This window comes from Herpailurus yagouaroundi, unplaced genomic scaffold, assembly GCF_014898765.1.
Source record: "Herpailurus yagouaroundi ecotype Mexico unplaced genomic scaffold, PumYag 387, whole genome shotgun sequence".
Taxonomy (NCBI): Eukaryota; Metazoa; Chordata; class Mammalia; order Carnivora; family Felidae; genus Herpailurus; species Herpailurus yagouaroundi.
Window position 1 is genome coordinate 1,962,563 of NW_024412604.1, and position 20,619 is coordinate 1,983,181.

Genomic DNA, 20,619 nt, shown 5'->3' on the forward strand with positions numbered 1-20,619 from the left:
TTGAGCTTAGTTTCTTGTTTTTAACAATGCCCCCCTTTTGATCAGACTCTCAGCCAAACTGAAGGATGTGATCAAAATGTAAGGCATCAGCACTCCTCCCAGCGGTTGCTCTAGAATCCTCCGTTTTTTGTTGAATTTTGTGGTATTCACAGGTCACAAAGTGAGGTTTGCATTCTTGAAGTTAATCGTTCTCTTCATTCCTTTTCTGACACTCTAGTCTTAGGGAGATCATTTGCATGGTGATCAATGGCTGGGAATGTGCATTTAAAGCTTTTGAGAGAGTATGTCACACCAAGGAGCCTACTATGCTTATTATAAGCAGAATAATTCCCAACATGTGGAGTGCACTTCAGAGCCATGGTCCCAAGATCCCAGCCAATCAGCAATAAGTCAAAGAAATACCCTGTTGAGGGAATCTCTTTTTAAAAACTAATTGGCTTATTCAGTGATCTTGGGTTTCCACATCCTCACCTACATTTGGAATTACACACCTCTCTGATTATTGCCAACCTAATTGGCATGCTTGTTTTTTCTGCCCTAGGCTGATTTCTGAGGACAGAGCAGACAAAGAGAATTTTGCTGGCAACTTAGAGGTGGTACAAAGACATAAAACTAAATAATATTGATTTTTATAGTAAGAACATGAATGCCCTTCAAATTCTCTCTCAATAAGTCTTAGGGGGGCAGAGTGTAACTTTAACCCCTTTCTCTCCCTAAAGACTCTGAAACTAAGGTTTGTGTGGTTCCTGTGTACTTGTTGCAAGTGACAGTTTTTCTACATACAGGAAAATACTTTTATTTAAGTCAAAAGGTGGGTTAATTTAAAGAAACATATTAAGTGGTAGGTGGTACCTGGATAGGACATAAATTATGAAGATGGTGCACATCATTGGGGTTAAAGGAACCTAACATAAAACAAGGATCAGCTGGCAGGGAACAGAAGGATCCTGCGTGGATGATCTGGATTCAAATCCCGACGTTTTCTGAGCAAGTTATCTCTCTAGGTCTACTTCCCCATGCTGTAAAACAGCAGTAACAACATGCATGTATGAGATTACTAAGAAAATTAAATGAGATCTTTTACAAGGGGCTCTAGCATTGGGAAGGGCACAGAAAGTGGTATCAGATCCTTGGAATATAGAGGCATGGCTTTCCGCCCCACCCTTGGATATTTGCCTTCTCTGTGTGTATCCTGGCCTTAGTGAATAATTTTGTCATGCTTTTTCAGCTGAAACAGTACCCCAGGGCACTCACAGGAACTGCTGTGGAGAGTAGAGGCGGAAGTCAAGCTGGGGACAGGGGTCAGGTTAGCAAGAGCTAGTCCTCTGTCTCCTATTGTAACCCCCTCTGCTGGGGACCAGTGTTTCCATTTCAGCAGGGCACATCCTACTGCAATGGGGAAACCTGGCAGTGGTGGCATCTGCTGAGTCCCAGTGTTAGCCTAGGAAAGCAGCTGGGGCCTGCAGCTCCTGAGCACCTGTGCTGGGGTCACACGGCAGTGGGGGCAGAGGTCAGGGTGGCCTGGATGAAAGTGGCAGATCTGAGCAGAAGACACACACTGAGGCTATTTACCGTGTAAGTCTTAGTGATCCTTGGGTCTAAGATGTGGAGCGAGCCCAGTAAAGGCCCCCTACATCTCTAATCAGGTGGGAGGGAATTAGGAGATATTCATTTATGCAACAAATATGAAAATAGACTCAGTACTCCAATTAAATGCTTGCATTCATTTCCTATTGCTGTGGTAACAAATTGCCACAAACTTAGTGGCTTCAGCCAACACACATTTATTCTCTTACGGTTCTGGAGACCAATGTCCAAAATGGGTCTTAATGGGCTAAAATCCAGGTGTTGGCAAGGCTTCATTCCCTTCTGGAGGATCTAGGGGAGAATCCACTGCCTGCCTTTTCCAGCTTCATTCCCGGCTTCATGTCTGTCTTCCGTCTTCAAAGACAGTCATGGCCAGTGGGGCCTTTCTCATGACGCCATCTCTCTGAATCTGACCCCCCTGCTTTCCTCTGATAAGGACTCTTGTGATTTCATCAGGCCCGCAGGATAATACAAGATAACCTCCCCTTTTCAAGATCCTTAACTGAATCACACCTGCAAAGTCCTCTTTACCATGTAGGGTAACATACTCATAGGTTCTCACAGGATACATACTTACAGGATAACATACTCACATACTCAAAGGACATGGACATCTTTGGAGGCCCATTATTCTGCCATGGCCAGGCTCCCCTCATGGGATCCCATCATAGCCCAGACCGATTTCTATAGGTTTTAGTCCAGTGTCAGAGAGCACACTTTTGTATTGCTTGCCCTGGAAACAATTCCGGGGTTTTCTCCAGTTGTGCTAATTGGGTCACATGCTCACTACCCAACCAATTGCTATGGCTGGTGGACTGGACCTGAGTCTCAGTCTCACTCTGGAACTAAGTGGAGTCAGTTCCCATAGTGACCTGGAGGAGAGAAGGAAAATCATGGAGGCTTTCAGGAAAAGAGGGAGTGGATGCTGGCCAATATAGACTATAATGATCTTGTAAAATATTATGTCCATATGTAGGCAGAAGAAAGGGTGAGTCACACAGCCAGCATGAGGTAGGGCTATGATTTGAAATTGTGTGGGACCAGTTCTTGCCAGGACACTCTCTTCCTCACCCTGTGTCTAATGTGGCATTAGAAGATCTGTTTAGTGCTGGCAATGTCATGTAGCACACAGCTGGTGGCCTGAGTGACAGTCTCATTCGAAGTTAATATAGGACATTTTGAGGAAGGTACATGGTTAACACAATCACTGGCAAGGTAGATACCCTCAGAGAAAAGGGAAATTTCCATTTCACTCCTAATAGAATCTTTAGAAGCCAAAACCTAAATCAAAGAGCAAAGTATAATAACTTCCTCTGGGCAAATTTATAATTAATCCTGGATTAATTGGCCTTAATGAAGTTGAATTAATTACTAGCTGCTTGTAAAGAACTTTGAACTACCTTAGTACAAAATGGCATTAAAGAAACAGAAAGGAACCAGCATCGCATTAACATTAAGAACAAATCCCAAATAATCGCAATTCTGCAGGCCGTTTCCTGTCAATCATTTCCCAGGGACCATGCTCAGCCTGTGAAACTGTGGGGGACCCCGGAATCTGCCGCAGAGAAGGATGTATTTGTGGACTGGAAGTTTGGGGGTGAGTCCAAGAAACAGGAACATTTGCCTGTGTCAGGCCCTGGGCAATCAAAGATGTATAAAGGATCCTCAGCCTACTAGGATGCTGGTGTGGGAGTGTAGGGGGGGCAGGGGGGAGGAAGGTTGGCTTCAGAGCACCAGCCTGGCAAGCAAACTCAACTCAGTGGAATTGATGTCAGGGCAGAGACAAAATTGACAACAGAGGGGCATGATGTGATTTGTATTTTGTTGGTGATAGCACCCCAGTTCCCATAGGGAGTTTGCCCCACTTTCCTCCTGGTGCTTGGAGTGAGCTCGTGACTTACACCTGGCTAGGCAGAGCATTTAATTACTCTGCTTGGTTCAAGGACACACAACTTTATCAGGGACAATGAGACCTGATGTGGGGAGTTGGAGTTGCTGAGGCTGTAAGGATAGAGGTGCTGGCAGCTGTCTTGTCACCATGAGGAGAGAACGTGCCTGGAAATGGAAGAACCCCAGAGGAGGGAAAACAAAGCTGGTGGCTCTGTGCCATCGTCTGAGCCCCTGGGTGAAGCCGACATGAAAATGGGCTCTTCCTCTAGACTTTTTAGTTAGGTTTATTTATTTAACTCAACAAACATAATACAGCACTTATTATATACCAGGAATTGTTCTAGGTGCTACACAAATACCACTTCATATAATCCTTGCAACTCTGTGAGTTCCTTCACAAATGAGGGAACTGAGGCACAAAGAGATTTTGTAACTTGCCTGAGACTATGCAGCTTTCAAACAGCGGAGGTGGGATTCAAGCATGAGCACACAGCTGCTAGGGCCTGTACTTTTTTTTTTTTTTAATTTTTTTTTCTTTTTCTTTCAACGTTTTTATTTATTTTTGGGACAGAGAGAGACAGAGCATGAACGGGGGAGGGGCAGAGAGAGAGGGAGACACAGAATCGGAAACAGGCTCTAGGCTCCGAGCCATCAGCCCAGAGCCTGACTCGGGGCTGGAACTCACGGACCGCGAGATCGTGACCTGGCTGAAGTCGGACGCTTAACCGACTGTGCCACCCAGGCGCCCCAGGGCCTGTACTTTTAACTATACCACGGGCCAGTGAATTTCCTTTTTGTTCTGGTTTGTTTCAGTCAGTTTCATGGAGGGTTTTTGTCATTTACTTCCTCAAACTGTGACTAGTGCGGAACATAATAAGGAGGAAGCTTCCTGAAGTTGTGGCAGGCCAAAGGCATAGCTGTTGGGTGAGTGTGGGGCAAGGTGGATTGGCACTGTCCATTCGCAGGATTGCACAGGTTCTTGGGGGCCAGAGAGGAGCGTGGTGGGTATGGGGCGGGGTGACAAGTCCGTCTACAGGCAACAGTGAGAAGCATTTATAACTCTCCAACTAAGGACTAAAAATTAAAGGATCTTAGTCCCGCTGGTGTCTTTAGGACATTATTTTACTTTTAATTTATTTTTAAGAGAGAGAGAGAGGAAGCAGGTGCAAGGGAGGGAGGGGAAGAGGGAGAGGGAGGGAGAGAGTCTTAAATAGGCTCCACTCTTAGCTTGGAGCCTGACGCAGGGCTCGGTATCACGCCTATGAGATCATGATCTGAGCCAAAACCAAGAGTCGGATGCTTAACCGACTGAGCCACCCAGGCGCCCTGACATTATTTTACATTAAAAAAAAAAAAATTTACTTGTTTATTGAATAGGTTATACTCTTGCATAATTTAAAAGTCAAAACTTCCAATTCACCTCCAGTAAAATGTCTTCCTGTCTTTCAGTGGATGAACGGGTAAGCAAATGGTGGTCCGTCCACTCAGTGGAATACTACACAACCACGAGAAGGCAATCACGATGTGGTGACATGTGGCCACGTGGACGAATCTCAAATGCACTATACTAGGGGTGCAGGAACAAGGAAGTTACACCAGGCATTGACTGCTTTAAGATTCCATTTCTCGGAGAGCCAAATTTGTAACTAAGTTAATGCTCAGTTTGGTGACACAGGGCTTCGCATAAGTGACTCCATTTTGGGCCGGTTGTCGTGTTTTTTTTTTTTTTTAATTTTTTTTTCAACGTTTATTTATTTTTGGGACAGAGAGAGACAGAGCATGAATGGGGGAGGGGCAGAGAGAGAGGGGGACACAGAATTGGAAACAGGCTCCAGGCTCTGAGCCATCAGCCCAGAGCCTGATGTGGGGCTCGAACTCATGGACCGCGAGATCGTGACCTGGCTGAAGTCGGACGCTTAACCGACTGCACCACCCACGTGCCCCGGTTGTCGTGTTTTTAACAGGGTTGAGGTTCAGGGCAGGCTGTCCCCAAATATGTCACTTTGGCATATGGATTATTCGGAATTAAAGTACTTAGGACACAGTGCAATAAAACCATGCTGGCCTTCTTTTGTCTCCCTGAAAGCAGGAAATAAATTTCCCACATGAAGGGTACCCGGGTAGAAGACATCCTTATCACCAGAGATGGGGAATTCAGGGCCCAGAAGGCTGTATAAATAAACCTCGTTTACTTCTTCGCTAATTTGCTATGCTAAGCCCAAGCTTCTTTTTCTTGTCGATTCTTCACAAATGTATTATTTCTTTATCTAAAACATAAAAAAAGCTGTCTGCTCTAATCACTTCTTTGAGTCTCATATTTTTGTGAGTTCTCATAGGTACAAAACCAAATTTGCCTGGCTAACTTGTGAATCTGTCTTATATCAATTTAATTATTAGGTTAGCCACAGAATCTAGGAGGGAAGAAGGGTAAGGTTTTCTCTTACAATTCAACTCCGTTCTGACACTATGTGCCTGAAGCTAGCATCAGCTTCCGTATGTTAAAGGCTCAGTCCTATGAGACTGCACCCAACCTGTTCAGCAGCCAACTGCAAGTTTAGTTTGTCACCACACTTCTGAGGACCGGCTCTAAATCAGAAGTTCCAATGACCCCTTCCTCAAATTTGATTAATTTGCTACAGCAGCTCACAGAATTCAGAGAAACAACTTACTACTGGGTTACAAGTTCATTACAAAAGGATTGGGGTTCCTGGGTGGCTCAGTTGGTTAAGCGTCCAACTTCGGCTCAGGTCATGATCTCATGGTTTGTGGGTTCGAGCCCCGTGTCAGGCTGTGTGCTGACAGCTTGGAGCCTGGGGCCTGCTTCAGATTCCTTGTCTCCCTCTCTCTCTGCCCCTCCTCTGCTTACGCTCTCTCTCTATCAAAAATAAAAATAAACACATAAAAAAAAGGGATTTAACTCAGAAACTGCCAGAAAGAAGAGATACATAGGTCAAACTATGTGGGAAGGGGCATGGGGCTTCCATGCTTTATCTGAGCTCACCGGAAGTGAACCTGGAAGTTCTCTGAACTCCGCCCTTTTGGAATTTTAGGGAGGCATCATTACACAAGCATGATTGACTAAATCATTGGCCACTGGCGATTGATTCCATTTCCAGCTCCTCTTTTTGCCCCTCCCCAGGGGTCAGGTGAAAAGTCCCAACTCTAATCACTTGGTTGGCTCCCCTGGCAGCCAGCCTCCATCGTTAGGTGCTTTCCAAAAGTCACCTCAGTAATATAACAAAAGACACCTCATTCTCATCACAGGAAGTTCCAAGGGTTTTTGGAGCTCTGTGCCAGGCGCAGGAGGGAAACCCGATAAATAGTTCTTTTTTTATTTTTTAATGTTTATTTATTTTTGAGAGAGAGAGAGAGAGAGAGAGCAGGGGAGGGGCAGAGGGAGAGGGAGACAGAGGATCCGAGGTGGACTCTGTGCTGATGGCATAGAGCCCAACGCAGGGCTTGAACCCACGAACCCTGAGATCACGACCTGAACTAAAGTCAGATTCTCAACTGACTGAGCCACCCAGGCACCCTATGAAATAAATACTTCTTTTTCTTATTAAGTTTATGTATTTATTTTGAGAGAGACAAGAGATAGCACCAGTGGGGGAGGGGCAGAGAGCAAGGGATACCAAGAATCCCAAACAGGTTCCCAGCTGCCAGCACAGAGCCCAATGCGGGGCTGAACTCATGAATCTGTGAAATCATGACCTGAGCCAAAACCAAGAGTTAGACACTTAACGGACTGAGTCACCCATGCGTCCCTAAAATATTTCTTATTATAAATCACAGTATCACAGCCTATAATTGACTCTCCAGAGCTTTTGCCTGCGACATTTTAGAAGGCCACATGTTCGGAGGCACCTGGGTGGCTCAGTCAGTTAAGCGTCTGAATTCGGCTCAGGTCATGATCTCGCAGTTTGTGGGTTCGAGCCCCGCGTTGGGCTCTGTGCTGACAGCTCAGAACCTGGAGCCTGCTTCGGATTCTGTGTCTCCCTCTCTTTCTCTGCCCTTCCCCCGCCCATGCTCTGTCTCTCTGTCTCTCAAAAATAAATAAACATTAAAAAAAAATTAGAAGGCCATTTGTTCAAACTAAAACTATACTGGGAAAGACATATTCAGAGTAAGATTACCATGCGGCTTCTTTCCTGTCTGGGTATTTTGTGTGCAAGCACCTAGCAGTACCTTTTCCATCAGTGAGTGTCATGTGCCCGACCAAAGTGTCTTATCTGGCCCTTCTCTAAACCCCTGCCCTCCGTCTTCATCCTATGTTGTGCACATGTTTTCTCAAGTGGCAGTTACTTGGTGTTAGCTATCCTAACACATGCCCTCCTCTTCCCTGTGCAGCAGGATGGACTGACCAACCGTGTCTGTTTACCTCGGGGACCCTGTTGCTGCTAATGCAGGGCCTGGACCACAGGAGGCATCAGGGAGCAGTTACTGCCAAGTGTGAATATATCAGAGCACGGCCTAGCTCATTACAGATGGCAAACTGGCGGTCAGGCAGAATGGAGTAGATTCTGTGCTTGGCTACCTACCATAGTGTTTCAATTAAAAGCTAAATTAGTTGTTGACATGTAAAAAGTCAGAAATGCTCCCATATAGAAATGCTCCCTTCTCTTGAAAAATGGGAAGATGGGCGATGCTGGGCTAGCATTCCTGCCTGGTACCAATTGTCTGGAGGCGAACAGTGGCTTCCTCTATGCGGCACATGCTGTTCCTGTCTCCAGTCTCCACACTTGCTGGCATTTTAAGTCCAAGAGTTTTAGTCTTGCTAATCTCTCTCCTTGAGTCAGGTGCCTAGCCAGTGAAGACACCTGCTTGTGAACCCTGGTTGGTGACCGTGGTTGACAATCATTTTAGTGGTTCCAGACACTTCAAGCATCCCTTGAGAGTTATGTACTCCCCAGTACAAGCACATGCACATAACATTTTACGTACAATTTGGAGCTCTACAGCCTGTCCTGAGGCCAGGCTATAGACTTCCAGGGTCAGAAGATGACAGCCCTTCATCTTCTAAGTCTTTCCCAGATTCTCCCAGGGCTGGCTCCTTCTCAACATTCCAGCCTCAGCTCAGTCAGCAACTGGAGAGAGGTCTTCCCTGACCGTTTATTGTAAATTAGCTGTCCTCCCTTCCCCTGGTGCTCTAGTCTTTTTAATCTCTGCTTTTATTTTCCCTGGAAGGCTTCTCACTTTCTGAAAGGGTCTGGTTCCAGGCTCACCTATTTAGTGTCTGACTCCCACCCCCGCCCAAATACAGTGTAACGTGGAGAGAGCGCCGTATCCCAGTACCGTGAATAAGCAGTGCCTGGTACCCAGGGGGCAATTGACAAGGGCTTGTTAAAATGAATGACTGGATGGATGGACGGATCCACCCAATCTTGGACTCCTCGAGGCTTCGGGGGGCAGGAGCCAGGTGAGAGTACAGCCTCACGGTCGGCGACCCCGGTCAAGTTCGACCCCGGGGCTCTCTCCTCCAGTGCCAGGCAGCGCCCGCGGGCGCCGAGAGGGCGGAAGCTTCGGGGCCGGAACGGGCGTGCCCGGCGCGAGGGTTGCGGGGGGGCGGCTTAACCTGCCGGACCGCAGCGGCGGCCGCGGGAGGGGCGGGTCGGGCGGGCGGCGGCGGCGGCGGCATGGCAGGGCGGCGGGTGAACGTGAACGTGGGCGTGCTGGGCCACATCGACAGCGGCAAGACGGCGCTGGCGCGGGCGCTGAGCACCACGGCCTCCACCGCCGCCTTCGACAAGCAGCCGCAGAGCCGCGAGCGCGGCATCACGCTCGACTTGGGCTTCTCGTGCTTCTCGGTGCCTCTGCCCGCGCGCCTGCGGGCGGCGCTGCCCGCGCCCCCGGCGGCGCCCGGAGCCGAGCCCGAGCCCGAGCCCGGCGAGCCGCAGCTTCAGGTCACGCTGGTCGACTGCCCCGGGCACGCCTCCCTCATCCGGACCATCATTGGCGGTGAGCGCGGGCCGGGGCGGGAGCCGGGCTCGGGGACGCTGGGCGGAGCGGCCGGGCCCCGTGGTCCGAGCTCGCCCGAGCCGCTGCCGGGGAAGGGAGGTGGCCTCACCTCACGGCCGGGGCCACCCAGGTCGCGAGAGGCGGACGGGACGCGCCCGAGGCTCCGCAGCAAGGGAGCGGAGGCCCTGGGACTCGAACTCGTGGCCTGGCTGACTTGGAAGCTCTAACCACCCACAACGACCGCGCAGGAAGGTGCCTTCCTTAAAGTTTTTGGTTTTGTTTTTTTGGTTTATTAATTTTTTTTAGAAGATAAGTTTGTAATACACGAACTAGTAAGAAAACACAAAGACTGCAAAAAGGGTGTATGTCAAAAGTGTCAAAAAAAGAAGTCTCCACTCTTCAGTTCTTTGGTCTCCTGGTTCCCATTTCCAGAGTCAGCCGCTGTTCCCTGTTCCTTGTATCATTTCGGAAAAACCACGTAAGGACAAGCATACCCGTGTGTATGTAAACCCCCTTTCTCTTCCTTTTCTTCACAAAATGGTAACACCATATACACTATTTTACTCAACGCGAAGAGTTCCATGTCAGTACACACAAAGCTACATAATTTTTAAAGGTCATATAAAATTCCTTTGTGCGCTGGTACCAACGTTTTCTTAACTCTTAATGATGGACATTTATCTCGTTTCCAGTTTTTGCTAATGATGCTTCGGTGAATTTTCTAGAACAAGTCTGGTGGGGGTGCTAACATATCTGTAGAATTAGCTCCTGAAACTGAACTGGTTTGGGGCAAAGGGCAAAGTGCATTTTCAGTCATAATGGGTACTGCCGAAATGCCCTTAGAAGATGTACCATTTAATTAATTTTTAATTATACAGATAATACATAAATACATTCTGCTTGTGAAATACACCATTACAAATTAGGCAAAAGTCCCCTAATGACCTCTCCTGTTTCTCCAGAGGAAGCTGCTATCATACCTTTGTGGATTATTTTTCTGGATGCATTTTGCCACAGTTAAATCTATGGACAGGGCTTTAAAACTTGTTCTGTTTTACAGATGAAAATGAAGAATTCATATAAGCACATGGCACACAAGGGTGTATAGCTAAAAGAAGTCTTTTTCTTCACTGCTGACCCGAGTACTTGGTTATCTTGTTTTCCATTGCCTTCTGTTTCCTTCCAATGATATGATATTCTCTACACCTACAAGCACATATGGAAATATACATTAGGAAGATAGTTTCATTGGCTTGGTGGCAGATGGCTTCATTGGTCGCTGGGCCTATGGGGTCCCAGCTGCAGTGATGAGTGTGTTAAGTACTTTCATCTCTGTTCCCTACCAGTTGTTCCATTCTGTAGGCAGTCTGAGGTCATTACTCCATTTTACAGTAGAGGAAATGAAGGCTCAGAGAAGGGACCTGCCCAAGGTCACTCTGCCTAAAGTCTTCAATTCATGTCTCAGTCATCAGATGACTACCCTTTTCTCTTCCCCCCTCCTTATAACTGAATTCTGTTTGGTCAGTCATGTCCAAGCACATTTTAAGACACGTACTCTGAGCCAGTCTAGGTTGGAGATGGAAGAGACAGGTTAAAATAAAACAAGAAGGCACTTTTTTTTTTTTTTTTTTTTTTTTTTAGTGACTAGTGTAGGTGAATAGCGAAGGACATACTTTTGGAGTCAGAGCCAGGCTTGAGGTCTGGCTTTCTCCTTTACTGTGTGACCACGGAACCTAATTTTGGAGGTTCTAGACACTAGCACATGCAGTTCTTTATTTTGGCTTCGCTTTTCTCGTGTGTTTGCCACTTCCCAGGCGAACCCTGCAAGGAGTGTGGCGGTTTCCATTTAATAGCTGAAGAAATTGGGACTGTGGGAAGGCTGCTGGTAAATAGCACAGCCCAGGTCCTCCTGATCCCAAAGCCGGAGCTCTTTCACCTGCTTCCCCATGTCACTTCACACTACCCCTGCCCCCTTCTAATGTATGCATTTATGAAGAGCCTCTTTGTAGGACAAAATGTTTCATGCACCAGCCTTATCCCATATAACCAAACGATAACCCCCAAGGATTTGGCAGGTCCTTAGTTTGGTCTACAGTTAGCAGGTCTCCTACAGTTGTAAAACTGTAGAAGAAAAGAAGAGGGATTTTTTTCTCTTCTTGTACCTACATTGTGGCTCTTCTTACTTCCTGAGTGAGGAGACTTTCCTTATCTTCTTATAGGCGTTAAAACGTGACCTGAACGCAGTGGAATGGTGAGACCGAGGCTGCCACTATCCTTCCTTCAATAGAGCAGATTCCCACCCTTTTCGGAGAAATGAGGAAAAATGAGGGGAAGGACACACACATTTGAGTACCTGCTCTGGCCCATGCTTGTCGCTAAGAACTTGCCTGTGTGCAACAACCCTAAGGGGTCCCTGTTTTTCAGATAAAGAAACCGAGGCTTGGGAAGTAAAGTGCCCTGGGCTGGTGTTTACCTGACTCTGCTGCTGCTAACCTGGATCTGGTTAATACCATTGCTTATCATCCTAACTCATAAATCCACAGCAATCTCTGCCTTCATGAGACGGCTCCAGCAGCTGAGTCCCTGCTTCTGACAGCTGGACTCCTACAATGCTGGGCCTGCACTTCTCACCTGTTTGCCCTCCATTTCCACGCCATAGGCAGTGAACTCCGTCTTCAGAGGCTCATCAGATCATGTCAACCCTCAGCTCCAACACTTCCCAGTGGCTTCTCTTTGTGCTTCGAGGAAAAACCCAGCCTCTTCTTTGTGGGCCACAGAACCCACGGTCGGGCCTCTGTCTTCCTCTGAGCATCGTCCCTTGCCCCCCACCTTTAGTCTCACCGACCTCATTTCTACTTATTGAATGGGCCAGTCTTTGTACCTGCTGTTCCCTCTGTTTGGTACATCTGGCTTCTCATTTATATCTTAGCTCGAGTGTCACCTCAGAGAGGGCTCCTCTGACTGACCTAGCTAGAGTATCCTCAGCTCTCTCCCCTATGTACTTTCTCATGTCCCTGTTTTATTTCCTTACAGCCCTTTTTACCATCTGGTATTTCTTATGTGTTTACTTGTTGATTGTTTCTGTCCTCCATGAGAATAGAATAGGAATCATGTCTGTCTTCTTCCCCAACATATTCTTAGCATTTGGGCCAGAGCCTGGTGTGTGATAGGCATTCGGTTAGTTTGAATGGATGAAGCTGTGTACCAGTTCCTGGGCGGGATGGTAACAGTGAGCAAAGAACTTTCTTCATGGGTTAGTGGACAGAAGGCAATCAGCATGGAGCCTGGCCTGTAGTAGGTACACTATCCATGTTGATTCTTTTCCCTCCCTCTGGGAGCTAACAGCAGAGCTGGGGAGGGGGCATTGTCAAATGTGCAGAGTGACCTATCAGAGCTTTTGGCACACAGGCCAAAAGCACTTTGCTGTGGGTGGGGTATAGGGTGTGATACGGAACGAAGAGCCTTCCTAATGGAGGAAATGCCTGGTCAAGGATCTGTGACTTAAACCCGCCTTTTTGTCTGTTTAGAGTCAGAGATAACTGCTACCGTTTAGTTGTGTCTGGAAACCAGCATGGCGTGTAAGGGAGACATGTCGAAGATAAAGGTAGAAGGGTTAGTGGGCCAGATCCTATAGAGTGGTAAGTATTGGGCTTAGATTAGGCCCTTAGTGTAGATTTCTCCTAAGGTTCTTGGAAGGCTTTTAAAGCAGGGTTGTGACAGGATCGGGCCTGAGCTTTGGAACTATGCAACATTGCCGGGCAAGAACTCCTACTGGCAGCAGGGACTGCCCCTAAACCTGGGATTGCTGAAAGATTGGGCTCCTGTTGGAGTTCCCGGCTTGCTGTGAATGATTTAGACTCTTTGCTGAATACATTATCCCCAGTAGGAGGAAATTAGAATGATTGTCTGAGTTCCACGATGATATCTCTGAAGTTTAATATATCTTATATTAAAGCCTGTTCTCTTTAATTCCATTGCTCCCCTCCCCCTCAAAGTGCTTTCACTACCCAAAAGAATCCTTTCTTAACTTAGAGAAAATTGGGCTTTATCTCCTTGATCCATGTGGCCATAGATAAAACTCCTGTGGTACTGGGGAGGTTAATAGTGACAGTAATACTCCGCATTTATTTAGTGCTGCCCTTATGCTATGGGTTTTTTTTTTTTTTTTCCTTTTAACACTCAAAGCAGTCTTGTGAGGTAAGAGGTGATATTCCCATTTTACAGATGAAAAATCAGGCTCAGAGAAGTCAGGAAGCATAGTTCATAAGTGTCAGAGCTGGGTTTGAGCCCATGTGGGTCTGACCACACAGCTCCTACTCTGGCATTCTCAATGGGAATGAAAAAGTGTATCCATCCACTGCAGCCCCCTGCAGTAGTGTCTCAGGGCAGTATTTTTCTCTAATCCATTTTAGGGTATAAATCTTTCAGGGTTAGAACTTCAAAAAGATTCAGTAATGTATGTTTTAAAGACTTGGGTGGGGGGTGAGGGACTTGGACCCATCCTCAATCTAACTCTGGCAGGAAAGAGGAGAGCTGAAAAATGCTGGTATCTTGGCTTGGCAATTTATAGTCCTCTGGTGGCTGCTAGGATTAACAGTGTATTGTCTCCTGGTCTTTTGTTCCAGTTGTTAATGAACAGCAGCTCTTCTGCCACGACTTGTCGCCCTGATCCCTCGCCTCCTCTGCCCACCGTTTAAGTGCTGCTTCCTGCAGGGCTTGGACCCTCTCTGGGCCCTGCCTGGCTGGAGCCGATGAGAGCTGCCAAAGCCTTGTAAGTCTGACTTGGTTACTCTCTTTGGAGGGAAAACAGTCAGCAGCCCTGGGGCTCTTTGTCTCCGCAGCCTGGGAGAAAACATTCTTTGTAAAACTTACTGCTACTTTGCCTTCTTTCTCTGTTTTTCCAACTCCGTGCCTCTTGGTGCTGATGTGGAGAGAGTGCTTGTCCCTCTGGCTTGTTTTATCGAGGAATGTGTCCTGCAGTCTTTCTGCAGTCTGTCTGAGATGCTCTCTTTGGACCCGTGAACCAAGGTGTGTGAATGAATGTGTGTTTTCGACCAGATTTTTTACCTTACCATTTGGGCATCTGCCCAGAAAGCAGTGTGCTGGCTCTATAAGCGGAGACAGCAAAGGGGCCTGGCTGCACAAGGAATTTGGGCATTATTCTAATGTAAAACCAGCCAACCAAACAAAAACCCCAATTTTGGTTTTCTCTGCCTCTCGTCTTATGATTTGGTGTAGAAATATGTTATGTTGTATTATGGTATTCATATATGTGTGTCCTGAAATATTGAGACCTATTTAAAGGAGTCAATATAAATGGAAATGCTTCTTTAATCTTAACTCCTTTGGCTCCTAGAATCCGCCAGGCCTTAGTTCCCTTACCTTCGTGCTCACTCAGGGATGGCTGCGTTTTATTTTCTCTTCTTTGTTAAAAGGTGTGCACCATAACGGCAGATTCCCCTCTCTGGTGTCCATTCTGGGATGCCCTCTACCATCGAGTGAAACTGAGGCCAGTACTGGTGTCTCTTGTGCTCATGTGCCTAAAACCTCGTTCTGTCCAGCAGGAAGTCGGCTGCCCTCAGTGCCAAGTGTGCCTGTATTCAAATACAAGTTGCTCTGTTTTGCCTGCTACCTTATCACTCTCTGACCCCTCCTGATCTCCTTCCAAGTTGGAGTGCCTTTAGCTGTCTCTAGGAGACTCTCAAGTTGAGCTTTGTTTGCCACACTTTCTCTTAGTGCTGGACAGTGGGTGACTTTGCTTTGGTTTGGGTGACAGTGTGGGAGTAACACAACATCAGAGACACAGCCTTGAGTTTAAATTAATGCAGAATATTTGAGCAGGAACCAACAGGAAAGAAAAATGGAAGCAGGTAGTCATATTTCATTCTGTTGGGGTACATTTTTCTTCTCATGGGGCTTGCCCTTGAGAACAAAACATATCAAATGTTAAATCAAAGAATATTTTTGTAGTCATGCTAGGAATAGAAAATAATGCAAAGACTTTGCCTTCTGGAGGCAAATATTTTGCTGGAAGGTTATAATCAAAGTCAGAAGGAAATCGTAGCCACAGCTTTTGGTAAAGCTGTAATCATTTAAAATTAATTGCTTTTAAACTTTTTGCTTAGCATCTCCTTTGTTTCCTATCTTCTTTGTCTCCTGGGTTTTTCTTCAAAATCACTTCATCCAGGTTGGAATAAGATTTGGGCAGGCGTCCCGGGAAACAACCCGTAAATGAAGCCCTGAGACATGTTCCCTGCTCGGTCATTCTTTTGTTGGCTGGAGCCTCGAACAAGCTGGGGATGGGGCACCCTTGTCATGGAGCTCGAGTCTGTCCCCTTTGAGACTGTGCCCAAGGTGACAGGGTCTGGAGCTCTGGGTAATCCGGAGGCCTGTGTCCTGGTGAGGTGGAGCCTGGCATTCCTGAGATGGCCTCAGGGTGGGGCAAGGAACAGGAATGAGCCCTTCTAGGGTCTGGCTCAGATGGCACCTCGTGTGTCTCCTGCTCTGCTGTGATGGCTGGCTTCCCTCTATGGTTCCCATGCGTCTGAAGGCCTCGCAGGATCAGGGACAGCGTCTGAATTGTCTCTGTAGCTCCGGGGCCAGTTCAGGGCCTAGCACATAGTAGATACTCAGTAATGTTTGTAAACATTTTTATCGAGCTACATATCTCACATACTGTAAAATGTGCCATTTCACGTGTATACTTTGGTGGTCTTCAGTATATTCACACAGAGTCATGAACAGACGTTGCCACAATTGAAGTTGAGAATATTTTCATCACTACAGAAAGAAACCCATGCTCATTACCAGTCACTCTCCATTTTCCCCTCCCCTAGGCCTAGGCAGCCATTGATCTGTCTGCCTAATGTCCACAGATTTACCTTTTCTGGACATTTCATAAAAGTGGAATCCTCTAATACGTGGCCTTTTGTATCTGGTTTCTTTTGCTCAGTGTGATGCTTTCAAGGCTCATCCATGTTGTAGCGTGAAGTATATACACTTCGTTCCTTTTTTAAAGAATATTTTCTGGGGCGCCTGGGTGGCGCAGTCGGTTAAGCGTCCGACTTCAGCCAGGTCACGATCTCACGGTCCCTGAGTTCGAGCCCCGCGTCAGGCTCTGGGCTGATGGCTCGGGGCCTGGAGCCTGTTTCCGATTCTGTGTCTCCCTCTCTCTCTGCCCCTCCCCCGTTCATGCTCTGTCTCTCTCTGTCCCAAAAATAAATAAAAACGTTGAAAAAAAATTAAAAAAAAAAAGAATATTTTCTTAGTTTATTTTTAATTGTGGTAAAGTCAACATTACATAAAATTTATCATCTAACCATTTTTAAGTTTATAGTTCAATGGCATCTGTCTCTAGAACTCTCCATCTTAAAAAAACTGAAAGTCTATACGGGTTAAACAGTAACTCCCCAGCTGCTTCTGCAGCTGTACTTCGTTGCTTGTTATGGCTGAATAGTATTCCACTGTATGGATAGACTGCTTTTTAATCCATTCATCAGCTGAAGGACGTTTGGGTCGTTGCCATTTTTTGGCAATTAAGGATAATCCTGCTATGAACATTTGTGTACGAGTCTTTGTGTGGACGTGTGTGTTTATCCCCTTAGGTGTATGTCTGCCAATGGAACTGCTGGGTCAGAGAGTAACTATTTCTACTTATCGAGGAACTGGCAGACAGTCTTCCACGGCAGCCAAGTCACTTCACATGCCCACCAGCCGCGTTCAAGGGTCCAGTGTCTGTACATCCTTACCAATACTTGTTATTGTCGGTGTTTTGGATTGTAGCCATCTTGGTGGGTGTGAAGTGGTAGCTCGTGGTGGCTTTCGTTTGATGGCATTTCCCTGATGGCTAGTGATCTTGGGAGAATTGTCTGATGCCTTGCCCGTCTTTTAATTGGGTTATTTGGTTTTTATTATTGAGTTGTAAGATTTCTTCGTGTACTCTGGATACCAGATACATGATGGACAGACGGACGGACGGATGGATGGATGGATGATTGGCAGATATTTTCTTCCATTCTGTGGGTTATCTCAATCAGTTGAGTGTTTGACTCTTGATTTCTGCTGAGGTCATGATCCCAGGGTTGTGGGATCAAGCCCTCTGTTGGGCTCCATACTGAGTGTGGAGCCTGATTGAAATTGTCTGTCTCCCCCTTTCCCTTACTCATGCTCTCTCTCTCTCAAATTAAAAAACAAAACCAAAAACGTTTAAGTAAATAATTGAGTTGAATTGAATTAAGTAAATGAATATATGTTGAGAGGATTAAACGTACCCAACACATTATCTGGGCTAAGGTAAGTGTCTAGTAAGTGCCATTTGCTTGTGTATGGAAGGCCCGTTGGGGTCCCTGTGGACCTGTTCCTGGGTCTGCCCATTTCTGTCGTTAGTGCCTGGCCAGAGATGGGTCATCCTGTCTGCTCATCCCGTGGTAGGGTCTCCTCTCACGTTAGGGTCTTGTCTGGGATCTGGCCTGCAGATGTGTTTTGGTGGCCCATCTAATATTTAAAATTAAAAAAAAAAAAAATCAGGTGACCTCATTTAATGACCCAGATTCCTGGCTTCTTTAGAAACACAAGAAGATTTCCACACTCTAGCGTGGTGGCACAGTCCTGGAACCGAGTAGAAGGGGCGTGTGCTCTTCAGATTGCTTGGGCCCCATAGACATTTGGGCTTGTAGCCCCCATTTTGAGGACTTGTCAACCCATGTGGTGGGAGAGGATCAGATGGAACTGTTATTTGGTGTTTTCACCCATTTATTCAGAGACTCTACAGCCATCTGTTGTACACTCTGTCGGATGTGAGGGCAGATACAGATGTGCCTGTCTTCAAGGAGCTCACAGTCCAGAGGGCCAGGGAAGAGCAGGAAGCGCCAACAGCCAGTTGAGACAAGATGCAGAGTCAGAAGGGCTTTATAAAAGAGGAGCTTAAGGTGTGAGTGCCTCTGCTTGGGACGGGCCGGAAGGGCATCCCCCAGGAGGGGACCCCGGGGCTGGACCTGGAAGGCTGACCTGGAGGTTTCCAGGCAGAGAAAAAGAAAGGGCAGAGCAGACCCAGGGAACAGCCTGATCAGTCAGAGGTGTGAGAGCATACTTGGCCGAAGAAGAGGGCAGTCAGTCAGCAGGAGAAGTGGGAGGAGGTAAGGCCGGGCATGAGGGTCATGGGCGAGTTAGGAGGAGGGGCTGTCTTGTCAGAGCTTTGAAGGATGGCTGAGATTTTCCCAGTGGGGAAGATGGGAGGCTTTCCTGCTTGAGGACTTGGAGTGGACAGACATACAGGGGAGAAGGGAGGGCTGGAGTGTAGAGCTCACAGGGAAGAGGCAGGATGAGAGGCTGAGCTGCAGAGACCCTTTGGCTCCAGAACTCAGGAGCTTGGAGAGTCTGTTGTTGGAGGCAGGTGGGTGGGTTTTAAGCCGAGAGATCCTGCTGGCTTTTAAAGAGTCTGAGAAGAGGGCCTGTGGGAAGTGGTCTGGGCTTCCAGATCTGGCAGGGAGAGGGAGAGCGACCACAGGCAGGATGGACACCATCAGGGGGAAAGTTGTGGCTCTGGCGTTGCCGACGGGGGGGTGCAGAGCAGAGCTGAGGAAGGTCTGCCTCTCAGAAGGAAAGATGGGGAATGGACGTTTTGGGAACATCTATTGTTTGCTGGCCACTGTTCTAGACCCTTGATTTTCTCTCTCCACCCTGCCAGCCAGAGGTGATCCTTTCCCTCTATATTGTACAGCCCATAAAAACGAGACTCCAGAGACCAGTCTCTGGCTCGGCGGGGGTCGAACCCAGTCTGATTTCAGAGACCCCGGTTTGCTTGTGCTGCTCTCAGGCCTTTGCCCACGCCCACTTTGGTAGGAACTGTGGCTCCTGAGGAGCAGTTTATATACAAGTCAATTTGTCAAAAACAGAGATTTCAGCTTCCATTCTCCCCCGGATTATTTGAGTTTTGTTTTTTGTTAATTGGGTCTTTTATTTTCTTGTGCTGTGTGATTAGGCTCCTGCTGCTTTGAAGTGGCCTTCGCTGGGTGGGGAGAGAGTGGGGAGGACTTCGTTAATGTGGTGATCCTCTCTTGGCAGGAGAAGAAACAAGTTTTGCTGTTGAGAGAGAAGTTGACTTTCCCTCTTTCCATATCTCTTATGTTGTGATGATGCCTCTCTTGTCTTGGGGCCTTCAGGAAGACTAAAATAATTTCCTTTGTCTCTAACCTACTTCCTGAGGATATTTATTTGGTGGCATACACAGGTGCTACCTAAAGATAAACCTGACTTTTTTTCTTGTAAAATTAGTGCTTGGAATTGCTAGCATTGACCTGCTTGGCCTCAGGAACCCGCCCTGTCTGGCCTTATGGCTTCATTCTTTATCATAGACTTATTTGGGCTGCTTAAAGCTCAGGGAGGGTCAGTGGCATGTCCTTGGTCATCTGACACCGGGACTAGAGCTCTGTCTTCCCCGTTACATTGCGGTGTGGCACTTTAAAAAATTAGCTCTGCTTGTGGTCATTTCTGGGTGGCTTTCAGGGCCGCGTGCCATAAGCACCAAAGGCCCTCGCATGCGCTTGCAGACTTGGTGTTCACTGTTCTCTGAAACGATGATCCAGGGCACATTCAGAGAGAGTCCTCAGAACTTCTGCTCTAGGGAAAAAAAGACCACATAAGAAGACTTCCATCTCTTGAGGATTTGCACAGATGGAAGGACTGAGAAGGGAAGCTGGTGTTTGCCAGCACAGACATTGTTCCCAGCAGCACTCAGCGTGGCCAAGAGAGGGCTGACAGACACTTTGACTGCGAGTGACAGTTTTTCAGAAAAGTCTGCAGGGCCTTGATCGGCACTTTCCTACAGATGGGATGTGATGATAGGAATGTTCTCTGGTGGCACCGTTCAGTATGGTAGCTGTGAGCCACGTGTGGCTAATGAGTACTTGCTCTGTGGCTAGTGCAGCTAAGGAACCGGAATTTTCACTTTACTTAATTTTAATTACATTTCAATATGAAGGTCTGGACCTGTGTCTCCAGCCGCTTATTGGGCTAGTTTCCTCGGCAGTGAACATCACAGGCCCTCAGACTCCACATCTTCAAGACCACCCTCTCCGTTTCCTCACCTTCCCAGGGAATGATACCTCCATTCTCCTGTGGCGTGACCTTTGAAATGATCCTCAGTATGTCCTCTTTCATATAAATCGGTGACCAAGTCTTGTCCCTCCT

General features: G+C 47.2%; 1 protein-coding gene and 1 long non-coding RNA gene across 5 annotated transcripts in view; both read left to right on the plus strand.

The window, feature by feature from the left end:
* The first annotated feature begins 2,917 nt into the window (after nt 1–2,917).
* Nucleotides 2,918–5,191, plus strand: LOC121022284 (uncharacterized). Its single transcript, XR_005786889.1, has 3 exons — nt 2,918–3,184; nt 4,291–4,401; nt 4,927–5,191. It is a non-coding gene; the product is annotated as an uncharacterized LOC121022284 (long non-coding RNA).
* A 3,901-nt stretch (nt 5,192–9,092) lies between these two features.
* The window catches only part of EEFSEC (eukaryotic elongation factor, selenocysteine-tRNA specific), a 250,858-nt gene continuing 239,331 nt past the window's right edge, over nt 9,093–20,619 (plus strand). For 3 of the 4 annotated variants that reach the window (XM_040463282.1, XM_040463283.1, XM_040463284.1), the window contains exon 1: nt 9,093–9,432. In XM_040463282.1, coding sequence (XP_040319216.1) covers nt 9,111–9,432 — 322 coding nt within the window. In that variant the 5' untranslated portion in view covers nt 9,093–9,110. Of the gene's footprint in view, nt 9,433–14,181; nt 14,204–20,619 lie in introns of those variants that run through there. The other variant, XM_040463285.1, reaches the window with a different exon arrangement.